At 34.2% G+C, this 14,463-nt stretch overlaps 1 protein-coding gene across 1 annotated transcript in view; it reads right to left on the bottom strand.

Moving 5' to 3' along the window:
- LOC110827031 (uncharacterized) overlaps positions 1-7,296 on the bottom strand; it is a 59,244-nt gene extending 51,948 nt beyond the window's left edge. The window contains exon 1 of the mRNA XM_022058271.2: positions 6,784-7,296. Within this exon, the coding sequence (XP_021913963.2) occupies positions 6,784-6,867 (84 nt within the window). The 5' untranslated portion in view covers positions 6,868-7,296. The remainder of the gene's footprint in view (positions 1-6,783) is intronic.
- Between the last annotated feature and the right edge of the window lie 7,167 nt (positions 7,297-14,463).

The raw sequence follows: 14,463 nt of genomic DNA, 5'->3' as shown, positions 1-14,463 counted from the left end.
TTAATTCACTCTTTTAATCTTGTATATTTAAATAAATATATATTATATAGCAAGTAAAGAAATAAATAGTTAATAATTGTGGTAAAAGTGGGTGGTTTATACGACTTTTGTAATGTATATAAATGTTTGATTTGAAAACCTGAACGGAAGAGGTAACATGGAAGACCAAAGCATAGATGGGAGAATTATTACACGAATCACGAGATTTCCTTATAAAAATGTTTATTCACTTGAAGCTTTACATATACCAGAATCGATTTAATTACGTTAATATCTCATGACGAGTACAAATTATAAAATTTCTCGTCGTGTAATTTTCTCAACTCTTAATTAATATTTTTTTGGGCTCATGTTATCTTATGTTTTAAAACTCTCTTTTCTCTTGGAGTTAGACTTCGTTTCATAACCTAAAAATATATTGTATGTTGATGAAAGACTTTCGGGTTACAAGCCGCTTCAGGTGGCTAAGTGGCTATATTATACCAACGTTTCGACAGCAATCTCTGCTGTCATTCTCAGGGCTGCTGCGTAGTCCGATAATAAGTAATAGCCAATTTCGAAAGATTTCTAATCCAGATTCTTCGTTGAGTAGTTTGTTGTGGTCACGCAGACATAAATTTTTACCTAAAAAAAGGCCTCTAGGCGCAGTAATTTTATGCGTGCATCGGTATATTTCCTACTTACCTGCGGATTCCGCCATTCAACTGTCTCGTCTATTGTTCTTTTCCATTGTTTCATGAGGCCTAGTTTATTCCGTCACATCAAAGCACGGAATTACGTGAATTTGACAGTGTTTTTCACGACACAAAAGGAAAGCCATATTGGATTTTTTTTTTACTTATTTGAGAAAGCTTATGAGAATACTGCAAACAATGTACGTAACCTTATCACAGGTTGAATCTTTCTTCCTTGTAGACTTCATAATTACTTGGCAGTTAATATAAGGAACGGTAGTGATTTTCTGATGTTTTGTTATGATCTGGAACGTAAAATTTGAAGGTATTTTCCTCCATAATAGTAACTTCATCTTCATCAAAAATTCTGCTAAAGATGAAGATGGTTGTCTTCTGGGTTATTTCGCCGTGTAGTCTGGTAGATGTTTACCGACGTTTCGGAGGTTCTTCCTGATGATAGAAGCAACAAGGACTTCTATCTGAAACGTTGGTATACTCCATTTTCATACTAATCGCTGTGTGAACCTCAAATAATACTAAGATTTTTATCTCTTATAGATCTAAGTGCCACGGTGGTCTAGCGGTTAGAACGCTGGCCTTGTAATCCTGGGGGGTCTCGGGTTCGATTCCCGGCGGTGCCCGAATTTATAACTTGTGTTGGGCAAGGCCGTGGTCTAGGCAACACGGAGTTTTCCTCCGGGGGGTTCCCCGGTTTCTCCGTGGCATCCCAACAATTACTCCATTCACACACAGAAGAAGGCAATGGCAAACCACTTCTGGATCATCTGCCAAGAACGTATATGAACAGGTCCCAGTCCGAGAAAAGGATGGAAGGATCCTGTTCATATGGACCTGTCGTCAGACAGAACACTAAATAAAAATAATAATATAGATCTAAGCAGTCGAAATTTAGAGAAATATAAATTAAACACTGATATTTATAACTGTGATGTCAGGTGTTGTCTTGGATGCAAGAGTTCAAAATTTTTAGTAGCATTTACATCCAAGGTTATACTGTGTAAGCGAGGTTTTGAAAATAGCGTATCTACCCTCCCACAACGAAAAAAAAAATAATAATAGACGGACATATTTTTACTTATTCAAACATTAGTTTCTTTAAAATGTAAAGCGCATATAAAAACACATTTTACGTGCACAATTGTAAATTCAACAGTGATTACACTGCAAATTTTCTTGCTTTAATAGAAGCGATTCATCAGTTACATGAACAACAATTAATGCTTTCTGCTGTATCATACTCAATTGAACAGTTTTTAAATTTTATATTCATTACTGTATCAAAGATTATTTTATTTTTTAGTTCTTAAAATTTGCTGACTGTCCATTAGCATAAAGCAAGAATAAAAAGGTAAAGTTATAAAAACATATAGAATTAATGACATTTGAAGCCCGATGTTCAGCTAAATAATAATTAGATATTCAGATTTTAATGTAAATAAAATAAATCGTGTCTCCAGACATCCGTGATGGTTAATGTTGTTTGGTATTATCATCGTATGAAATAGATTAATTCTGTAGGTAGAACGCAGAGTTATTATCGACTGTTAAAGCAGGTGGTAAATATACTTACCAGTATGTTGTAAAGATTAAATATATAGTTTATTTTCCTTGCAATATTATCTGGAAAATCCTAGGAATTTGTAGTTTTTTTTTCTGGATTTTCCTTTCGTGTAGTAAACACATATTCGTAAACATTATACATAATTTTGCTTTGTTATAGCTGTATCTTTAGTTAATACCGTTTAGGGAAATAATCGCTGTTTATTCTGAGGATTATACGAAATTCATAAATATACTATTGTCAGAATGCTGAGTTACTGAATGTTAAAGTAAGTGGTACTTTAAATAACCACCATGATGTAAAATTATTAAAATGGATAAGTCAACAACTTAGGGATTTGGAAATGCGTTTATAAGCAGTTCTTTCGATGTATCTTAAGTCGATAGTCTTAGAGGTGCAATGCCGGAGAATTGTCGTAGAAGCATTAGAAATGGTTAAGGCTTTGGGTGATAATCAGAGCGATGTAGTCACCAGGCGTTGCGGAAAATAAGGATACAACAGAAGAGAGATCGCTTCGGTGAAATTCCGAACGTACCCGAGAGTAGAAAGGTTTTCGACAGCGGAGTATTTTTCTAAGACACGTTCTTCGTATTTTTTTTCAAATCTCATCGGCATTGATCATTTATGACTAATGAAAATCTAATGTTTTAAAGACGTATCACAATCCATACAGCCATGAATTATTTAATTCGTATTTTATTAAATATACGTAAAAGAGTTGAAGTTACAGATTGGATATGGGTGTTGAGGTTATGTTTGATACAATTCACCCATATTTAAACTACATTTCTTTACTGTAACGTCATTATATGATACTGATATCATATCTGAAATAATGATGATGACGTAACTTTGCATGTGGTGTTAAATTATAGTATATAGTCTAAATATTTGCTGATACTGTGAAATTTATCGTATTTTGTATCGATATGTTTCACTCCTTTACACATAACAGGTAAAAGACAATAGGTGTCTTTTGGGTTGTTGCGTCATGAAGGTTGGTGGAATTTTTCCGACGTTTCAGAGATATTTTGCTCTCTCAATCATCGTCCTGATGATGGAGGCAGTAAAAACCTCTGAAACGTCGGTAACAAGACAATAGATGTATTTTGGGTTGTTGCGTCATGAAGTTTGGTGGAATTTTTCCGACGTTTCAGAGATATTTTGCTCTCTCAATCATCGCCCTGATGATGGAGGCAGTAAAAACCTCTGAAACGTCGATAACAACTCAGAAGACAGACACGTCTTCATAGCCATGGAGAAATTAACCGAGTGTAATTCTGTGACACGTCGTGACAACGAACACTTTCATAAGGATTTCTCTGAACCAGTAAACCATTAAACTTAAAGAGGTGTTTAAAGTTAATTAAGTACGAAACGTGTCTCGGTTTTAACGAAAACAGAATTAGTTGTCAAGGTCTGTTAATGAAAAATCTGTGTTCTACTTTCGCTGTTGATCTTAATAAAAGCCATGATTTCATATTCGTATGTCTGTAGCGCTAACATCGATGTCATTTGTTTTTAATGATATATTTCTCTTATGATTTTCAATAGGTTTACCTTAAATATACGATCTGGATGTGGTTTTGGCTACGTAATTTTAATTTAATCAGTAACTATTTGTTTAAAAAGTTGCATTTAAGAAATTATATTTAAGTTTATATAATTTTATACACCTGAAGATGGTTCTTTTAGAACTGAAACATGTCGTGTAAAAAGTGATATTCTAATGTAAATCGAACATTTCTTTAGAGAGTATCATTTAATATATTTTAAATATTTAAATGTTAATTATGGTAATATTTTAATATTTAATAGGAATTTTATTGTGATTTGACTGACAAGATTTAAACAAATATATATTTATCACAATATGACGCAACTTTATCATCTCATTAATCAGTAACATCACGAAGCATTTAGTGGACGTAAATGAACGAAAATGCCTGAAATTTATATTCTATGGGAAGAATTAAGAAATATATAGTAAGATTAATACGTAATTAAGTTTGGAAAGTTATTATTTGTTCTTGTGTAGCCTGCAGGAATGTGTTAGAAGATTACTTCCATTTTGTTCACTAATTTTGTCAGTCACAGCTCGTTCTCTTAACATGTTGACGAATTTAACCGCTGTAAAATTTGTCAGTATTTTTTTTTAAATCTTAAAAACCTTGCATACCGTGCAGTATTGAATGTTTATCTAAAATATACAAAATCATGCATACAAACAAAACTGTTTACACTGAAAAACACTTTGTGCTAAATGCGTTTCGTCCTCGTGAGGTGATCATCAGTGGCGAAAACATTAATTTTTTAGTCTATTAAAATCATACAATTTATAAGACGATGATATGTTATAAAGCACTGTCATGAATTGTATCATTTAATAGGCAGACCAATGAATTAATGTTTTTGTCACTGAAGATGACCTCATGAGGTCGAAACGCTTTTGGCACTAAGTGTTTTTTAAAAGTGAAAACAGTTTTGTTTGTATGAATGAAGTATTTGTCATAAGACATATTTGTATGGATTTGTGCTATTCCATTTATTTAATACGATGACGTCACTGATTTTTATTCGTATTTGCGTTTGGCTACGTAAGGAAGAATGTTACAGCGTTTTACAAACCCTGACAGGAAACTTATTATGATTTCAGTCAGGTGAGAAATACAATGGATGCGAGAGGTGACATTAACTGACAGTTCCATTGAATGAGCATCGTTTTAATAGTGCAGTTGAAGGACGAGTTGCATCCACTTGAAACCCACGTAGTTCGTATGACTCACGTCTTTTTGGTTTCTTCAGGATGTACATTAACGAATTATCCATGGAATTTAAGGACTCGTGTTGCGCAATTGAACACGTCACTGTTCGAGTGTATAACAATCCTGTCCCGTCTTCTAAAGTTCACAAGTTCGATTCTGTACCCTGAAATGTGGTCATTGACGAAAAAAGTGAATGAAATTATTTTAAATTTATAAGAAAATTTTAATCCTGGGGTCTCGGGTTCGATTCCCGGCGGTGTCCGAATTTATAACTTGTGTTGGGCAAGGCCGTGGAGTTTTCCTCCGGGGGCTTCCCCAGTTTCTCCGTGGCATCCCAACAATTACTCCATTCACATACAGAAGAAGGCAATGGCAAACCACTTCTGGATCATCTGCCAAGAACGTATATGAACAGGTCCCAGTCCGAGAAAAGGATGGAAGGATCCTGTTCATATGGACCTGTCGTCAGACAGAACACTAAATAAATAATAATAATATATCGATCGTGTAAGCTGTCATATCAGCCTTACAGGGTACAACAAGTTCCCATGAAAGGTGCGTGATTTCTCAGGAATTATGATTTTTTTTAAAATTTTTGAAAGATTTTTTTCTTTCGAAAAGTTTTATCACATTTAGAAATTTAGTGTGTGAAAACTCTCGCCTTCTGGCTAACCAGTCTTTTACACACATCTTTCGCCTCAAAGGCATTTTTTACAGCAAGGCCAAAAAGCCTTTATCGCTTGGAAGTCATAACAAGTTAACTTCACTTTACCAGTGAACAGCTAAAGTGAAATTATTGACAATGAATGTTGATTGTGTGGGGCTCAGTGTGGGTATTAATAAATATTGACAGTGTATACCTTGACCGTTTGAGGGCCCCTTTAACATAACGCTGGGATTTCACACAACTTTCACGAAAGAAAAATCAAAAGAATATTTGATTTTACCAACAGTTGCATCACTTCACTTAAAGTCCCACGACTAGATCTTAAAAACCTTGGTTTTAGTATAATTTTAATTTGTCCACCATCTTTTTAATGAGTTCCAGCGGCTTCGAAACGAAAATTCGATTTTCAGTATCCAGTCCATTTATTCTCAGTTATAATAACAGATGAGCTGTATATATATAACTCACCAAATAACCAATTAAATGATAGAATGTCTTTAAATCTGATAATCGCTCAGTTAAAAAAAAACCACGATTTTTATGGAATTAGAAGGTTCATTACCATATTCTTAAGAATCCGTAATTGGTCCTTAATCTACGATTCTACAGTATTTCTGTAAGACCAATTTAATATATTTCTTCCGAAACGAAAGGAAGAGGAGATTGGTTGGACACGTAGCACGTATGGTAGGGAGAAGAAGTGTTTAAAAAATTAGTTGGAAGACTTAGGATAAGTAGGCATTGATAGTGAATTATTATTAAAATTTATATTTAATAAATACGTCACGTGCTGTGAATTGGATTCAACTGGCTTAGGAGAACCAAGAAGCCATCTTGTAAAAATGGTGAGGAATTTCTTGACTCGCTGAGTAACTGTTAGCTTCTCAGGAAGTTAAAATATTCAAATTAATTAAATTAAGCATCTGAATATCACGATGTCTTAGTATGGTCATAACTTGTATCCGTACTTCCGACGTCATAGGATTGTGTTAATTGGGAAGGAGAGGCGTGGAAACTCTTGAGTTTGAATCATTTTCGTAAAGGATTCGTGGATTTTCCGAAAGTTGCGAAAGTAAATTAAAAATCTTCACTTACCTGAATCAGTGCTGTGACGAGAACAAAAGTTAGTATCCGTTTTAGATGTAGGAGTTCCGCGTATTTTCTCCCTGCATTCTCCATTATATATGTGTGAATTATTGCGTAACAGATATGTTAGTATGTTCACAAATCGTCTTTACAAAACTTTTTTTCAAAAATCTTTACGTATTCACTTGCACAACACACGTTAAAACTTTTATATTTTGAATTCTGTTTCTCTCCGCCTTATAATATCGTTACCGAATATCTGATGACATATCTATCATGTTTCTCAAGTTTTTGTCATGTTATAAACATACGGAAACATTAACTCCCCGTCAACAATGTGTATTGCAATATTAATGATTGTCTGCAAATATTGTTGTGTTCTAAATCTAGATTCACTGTGGTGTTCCTCAAAGCACGCCTTTCTTAAACGCACAGCATCGAGGCTAACGTAGCCATCTGCTCACTTTCACAGCAAGTTAACAACTGAAGGTTACAAAAGCGAACTGTACAGGTGGCTCTCGCCTCACCACGCTAGCTACTACGCGTTCCGCATACTTAAACCCGGTTTCTACTACAGCAATGTCTGGCTATGCGCAGACGCAGACAACAAAAGGAATGCACTAGTTTCTGAGGTGTACATAGAAAAGCGTTTTTAAAATAAGTGAGGTTAGAGTCTGTACTCACTTAAAATACTTATTTCAACGCCTTGATAAGTTAAATACTGTACACTGTTGGATAAAGGTACTCTAGCCGTTAGGAAAAGTGTTGACAAGCGAAGATGAGACGTTGTAGGGATACGGGAATTTTAAAAAGAAATCCACACGTCACTTAACGTTGGGTCAAATAACATGATATACCTTTGAAGATTTTTTGTGTGCAGCCATGGTAAAGTTAGCCGAAAGCAAAGATGCTGAATTATTTTTAGTTATAAATATATAAACTATAAAAATTAAATTGTAAACATAAATTTTATTAAAAAAATAGTTTGTGTTTTGTTAATTTTAAGGCGTTTTTATAATTTCGGGAGCCATATATTTTTTTATTCGCATCAAGAAAACCTCAGATTAAAAGCATTCTTGATTCACTGCGCTGTAGAACTATGAAAAATTGTAAATTTTTAGTATTTGACCAAGGAGCACTCTGTATAATTGAATTGGTTATTTGTGTCATGTTGAGCAATGCACAATATTCCAATATCCCTTAAATTATATCGATAATAATGAAGAAGAATGTGTTGAGTTCCATTAATTTTTCGTGTCATCTAGAGGACAGCTTCATGGTCTATCCGATGCAGTCATAAGTGCATATAAATGATGATTCGTCATCATTTACGTCAAAAATGTGAAATCTTGTAATTAACATTTGTGTATCACTGTATCACGAGCTCGTCGTGCAGTTAATACAAATTGACGTGTGTACTGTCATCCAATAGATTTCTAAAACTTAAAGCAAAATCCTGTGTTTATTTCAATTTTAAAGCCTAGTGGTAACTACATATACCACCTAGTTTAACACTCACTGAATCTTAATTTTTTATTTATCAATTTCGTATGATTCTCATAATAAACAGCGAATATTTAATAGTTGATATTTGTAAGTGTGAGTTAAAATGAACGTACAAGAATTGTAATGGAAAATGAGTTTAGAGAACCCAAACAAAATTTAGTCAAAATATGTTTAGTGATCTGATTCTTAACATTTTAAGGTGGGCCATTTTATCTTTCTTATCTACTAGATAGCCGCTGGGTTGTAAATGACAATTTATTATAAATGCTACTAACTTTCTACCTTGTTTTTTTATCAACTGTTAACTTGAAATTAACCGTTTAAATAACATTTAAACTTCAGTTCTTAACGTAAAGACACAAGCTTTAAAAAAAATCAATTGGTTAATGCTGTTTAAGGAAATAATCTCTGTTTATTCTGAGAAATTTATGGAGCCAAAAGATACATTGCAGGTAAAATACTGATATTTTTAACGTGAATGTACCTTGTATGTGTAAAGCATGGAAATTTACCACTGTAGATAATTAAATAAACTAACACGTGATTTGAGATTGACACACAAAATAATTAACCACACACGAAATAATTGTAAATGTATGAATGTAGGACCACTATACGCCTGAAATATTCATATATGGTCCAGAAATTCTCCGGAAAAAGCACGGAATAGCTTCTTAAATAATTTTCTTTTGTTCCAATGAACTCGGTGCTTTGACAGACGTACTTATGAATTCATCATTTTAAGTTTCACGAAAGATGGTCTCCCTTGAATTACGTAAATATTAAGCATTTTATTTAGAACGTTAATGGCAAGACATTAATTTATGTCAGATGTTTAAATTTATATGTAATTTGTTCCTGTCGGCACTGTATGTCATGATTCATTCCTATTATTAAGTCATTAATAATTAGAAGCTAATTGTATGGCCAATGGTATGTAATGCTCATCACATGATTTTGCTACACGAGAAATTTCTGTTGATAGTTGTAATATAAATATTAAAACTTTTTCTAACGTAATTTGATACTGAGATATAAATTATACAATTTATGACGTCGTGTTTAATATTTTATGTGGTTTATAAATGCCAAGATAATGGTCTTCTATTCGTAATATTATAAGAACAGTGTTTTTTTACGTGAAACTTTAAAAAAATATATTTTTAATGTTTTATTTACTCTGTAATCTGACATATATTCTGATTATTACATTATTAGATTAAATATTAGCGTTTGTTCGAATTATTCTGTAGTGGGCGAGGCATGTAGCATGCACGATGGAGATGAGAAATATGTACTAAATATTATTTGTAAACCCTGAAGGGAAGAGGTCACTCCGAAGACCTAGACGTAGATGGGTGGATAATATCATGTCAGATCATAGGAAAATATTATGTGAATTGGATTAATCTGCCTTAGGATAGAGAACAATGGCGGGTTTTGTAAAATGCAGGGAATTTATTTACCAGCTGAGAGATTATCAGATTCTTAAGATGGAGTATTGTTTATCTTTTAATATAAAGTCGTGTAGCCTAATCAGAATTTCTGATTAACCGTTGTTACATAAAGTCTATAAAATCATTAGACCGCTAATAGGTTAAAGAAAGACTTGAATGTGTGACGAAACTAATATTTCACATTTCTTATAATTCAAAAATCAGTAAACATGCTTTTTGAAAACTTCACCGGCCGTTCGAGAAATCGTTTCCGATTTGTTACATAGGTGTCATCTAGCGGAGAAATGTTTAGTACTTGGGGCCAGTTACGGTAGCTCAAGCATGATTTTTTTTTGTATGTGGAATGGAGTATGGCTGCTTGTGTAGTGTAGGCCGAATATTAAGTTGCATTTTTTAATTTTTAGACATAGTTAAAGAGACTTTGTACCACATTCAGCTGGAAGTTAAAATCAGTACCAGGAATTATCCGGGCAGAAGTCATGTAGTCTATTGCACGTTCTTCAATTCTTACAAATGATTTATTGTACTATTAACATGATTTTACCCACTGTGTTGAGTTTCGAACGATTCTGAGAGGAAACAGTTTTTATTTCCTTATATAGTCTTAACCAATGTATTTTTATAATTTTTGTATTTTTCTCTGAGACAAGAGCTGAGTGTTTAAATGTCACTATAAAAGCTGCCTGTTGCAAACAACAGAACGTAAACGTATGAATATCTGTCTGTAAAATACGTAAGTGTTTATTGGTAGCTTAGCTCGTTGGTTGGTGATTAGCTGTTAATGTCATTCAGTATCTTTATTGTTTAATAAATTAAAGCCTCATAAAATCTCGGAGTGACTAACTAGAAACAATTTAGGGAATTTAGCGATCTTCAGGATCAAACATTTCTGTTTGAGAATGACCTGGAAATTCCCTGATTGGAGATAATACAAAGTAACTTACGAATTTATACATGGCTGACCATCTGATTACTTTAGGTTATATTTATTATTATTATTTAGTGTTCTGTCTGACGACAGGTCCATATGAACAGGATCCTTCCATCCTCTTCTCGGACTGGGACCTGTTCATATACGTTCTTGGCAGATGATCCAGAAGTGGTTTGCCATTGCCTTCTTCTGTGTGTGAATGGAGTAATTGTTGGGATGCCACGGAGGAAAACTCCGTATTGCCTAGACCACGGCCTTGCCCAACACAAGTTATAAATTCGGGCACCGCCGGGAATCGAACCCGAGACCAAAGGATTACAAGGCCAGCGTTCTAACCGCTAGACCACCTCATCTTATTATTATTTAGTGTTCTGTCTGACGACAGGTCCATATGAACAGGATCCTTCCATCCTTTTCTCGGACTGGGACCTGTTCATATACGTTCTTGGCAGATGATCCAGAAGTGGTTTGCCATTGCCTTCTTCTGTGTGTGAATGGAGTAATTGTTGGGATGCCACGGAGGAAAACTCCGTATTGCCTAGACCACGGCCTTGCCCAACACAAGTTATAAATTCGGGCACCGCCGGGAATCGAACCCGAGACCAAAGGATTACAAGGCCAGCGTTCTAACCGCTAGACCACCTCATCTTATTATTATTTAGTGTTCTGTCTGACGACAGGTCCATATGAACAGGATCCTTCCATCCTTTTCTCGGACTGGGACCTGTTCATATACGTTCTTGGCAGATGATCCAGAAGTGGTTTGCCATTGCCTTCTTCTGTGTGTGAATGGAGTAATTGTTGGGATGCCACGGAGGAAAACTCCGTATTGCCTAGACCACGGCCTTGCCCAACACAAGTTATAAATTCGGGCACCGCCGGGAATCGAACCCGAGACCAAAGGATTACAAGGCCAGCGTTCTAACCGCTAGACCACCTCATCTTATTATTATTTAGTGTTCTGTCTGACGACAGGTCCATATGAACAGGATCCTTCCATCCTTTTCTCGGACTGGGACCTGTTCATATACGTTCTTGGCAGATGATCCAGAAGTGGTTTGCCATTGCCTTCTTCTGTGTGTGAATGGAGTAATTGTTGGGATGCCACGGAGGAAAACTCCGTGTTGCCTAGACCACGGCCTTGCCCAACACAAGTTATAAATTCGGGCACCGCCGGGAATCGAACCCAATATAAACAATTATCATTTGTACTTTGAATTAATTAGAAGTCATGAATGACTCATTAAGAGACAAGAATAAATACATAAACATCTTCATCTAATTTTATTACAATCATAAATTCAGGAAATAGGACTTTCGCAGAATGAATTAATGATAACAGAATATAAAATTGTAGTTGAAAAAAATTTGAAGCAAACAGACAACACGATAGACGAGGCGTACTTGAAATGTTAATATTAAAGTAGGCCACAGAGAAACGGTTAGTAATGGCATGGACTCTTATGGATTCCAGTATGCACCGTTGTGAATAAATGGATTATAGGCATTAGGAATCGTTTGGAAATACTCCAAAAGGAGATTAAGACAAAACGCTGATAAAATAAAGGAGAATATTTGGTAAGGGATGACGATACGAAGGAAATAATTCCTCTTTGAAATTTTATTTGAATTTTACACTGGTTATAATCGCTGTATGCCGAAACTGAATCTAGGTTATCACACGTTCCCTGTTTTCTTCTGAACTATGTTTCTATTGTAGAGTAACTGACCGGAAATAATGCGGACAGTATGGCGAAAAGGTCATATGTGTATGGAGCCAGTGAACGTTTTGTTACAGGCTTCCTAACCACACGTGCAGAGTTTTCACAGACATCATGTAACACTTGCCTGTCTCGTTGATTTTACGTGTTGAGGTCAGAATATAAAAGCCTGCTTTGGTTATGTAAACATTTCGAGTTTTACAGATCTTTTATTAATATTTTTACTGTAAATTTAAGTAATATACTTTTATAATCCAACATTAGGTTTAAATTTAACTGGTGGATTAATAAGATGGTAAAGTTGCGTCATATTGTGATATAATAAGTATATATTAAATCTTGTCCGTCTAATCACAATAAATTCTTATTAAATATTAAAATATTACAATAATTGACATTTAAAATATTTAAAATATTAAATGATGTTCTTTATCGAAATATTCGATTTTACATTAGACCATCATTTTTCATGTTTCACGACATGTTTCAGTTCCTAAAAGAACCATCCTCAGGTGTATATAATTATATAAAGCTTCAAAACGATAAATAATTCAAATACAATTTCCATACATTATGCTAGCGTGCATTTTTATTAGATTTTTACCAGATATCAAACGATGTTAATTATTGTAATATTTTAATATTTAATAAGAATTTATTGTGATTAGACGGACAAGATTTAATATATACTGATGGATTAATGTTTATCTTATGAACAGGTCCTGAATCAAATCACACTGGAGTCGATGTGTTATACGTGTTGAAGCTGTAAATATGTTAATTACGGAATGTTAATATTGTATTATTTGTAGTAACTTAATTAAGTACACGTGTTAGTAAAATTTATGAGATATCATAGGTTAAAATTATCACCATGTTTGTAATTGTTGCCTTATAAACGATATTTTATAAATAATCTGTAGGCTAACCTTTAATATTTATATAAAATTCAATATTTGTAATTTTATTAATCCGTTACCTATTGCTGTCAGATAAAGCTAAATTAAAATATTTGCACTGCCGTGATGTAATTGTTATACATTTGACAAAAATTAAATTAACAGAAGATTATCTCCAGCTGACCGCAGGGAGCAAAGTACTTCTTCAGAAACCAAAAGCTATTCAGATAGTCAAGAAATTCCCTGCCTCTTATGGTACGAGATGGTTCATTGTCATGTTCACAAGGTTTCTACCCTGAACCAGAAAAGTCCAGTCCACGCTTCCAAACCCGATTTTCCTAAGATTCGTTTTAATATTGTCCTCTGACATACGACTAAGTCTTCCGAGCGGTCTCTTAATTTCAGGATTTCTATTATGTGTACATATCTCATGTAAACATGCGAGCTACATGCCCCGTCCATCTCATCGTCACCCAAATAATGTATAATGAAGAGTAGAAATTATTAATCTCGCAATTATTAATTCTCTATTTTATTTATTTAAAATACTTTTTAAATGTTCAAGCAGATCACGATTTTCATCAAAAATCAAGTTAATCCTAGGCTTTTAACCATTCTTAAATTTATTTATGTCTCTTGTAACCAATCTGTGTTTTGTTTACTGCCAAACTGTGTTCTAAAAACAGAAAGCATGGGATGTAATATCTTTTATGTTTTAACTTCTTTGGGATTAAGGATTTAGTATGGAGCACGGAGTGTAACATCTTTACTTTTCTATCTTCTTTCGGTTGGAAGTATGGAGTGTAATCTCTTCTGTTTCAGTGTCTCTGGAATTAAAATGAAAAGCATGGAGTTTGATCTCTTTCCTGTTGTAACGTCTTTGGGATCATATGGGGGTTATTCCCACTTCCCTATTGATTTTGGCGGGGGCGCTAACTGAACACGTTGCCTTTGCAGCAGCGGACCACGGCAGACCAATGTTGTAACATGTTGCGTCTTACGAAGCCTTTTCTGGATATGTGAAACGCTTTAGAGACTTCTCCACATACATATTTTGATATGTTTTGGGCTAATTTGTTTTGAAAACATGGAGCCCTACGCATTAGTCACACGTTTAGTCGATTTAGCTTTCTTACATTCTTTGCGCGTAGTATAACCTATAAATCTTATCTGAT

This window comes from Zootermopsis nevadensis, unplaced genomic scaffold (assembly GCF_977971745.1).
Source record: "Zootermopsis nevadensis isolate Lab colony 2312 unplaced genomic scaffold, Znev_1.0 Znev_ptg000031l, whole genome shotgun sequence".
NCBI lineage: Eukaryota > Metazoa > Arthropoda > Insecta > Blattodea > Termopsidae > Zootermopsis > Zootermopsis nevadensis.
This window is presented reverse-complemented; position numbering and strand designations above follow the sequence as displayed.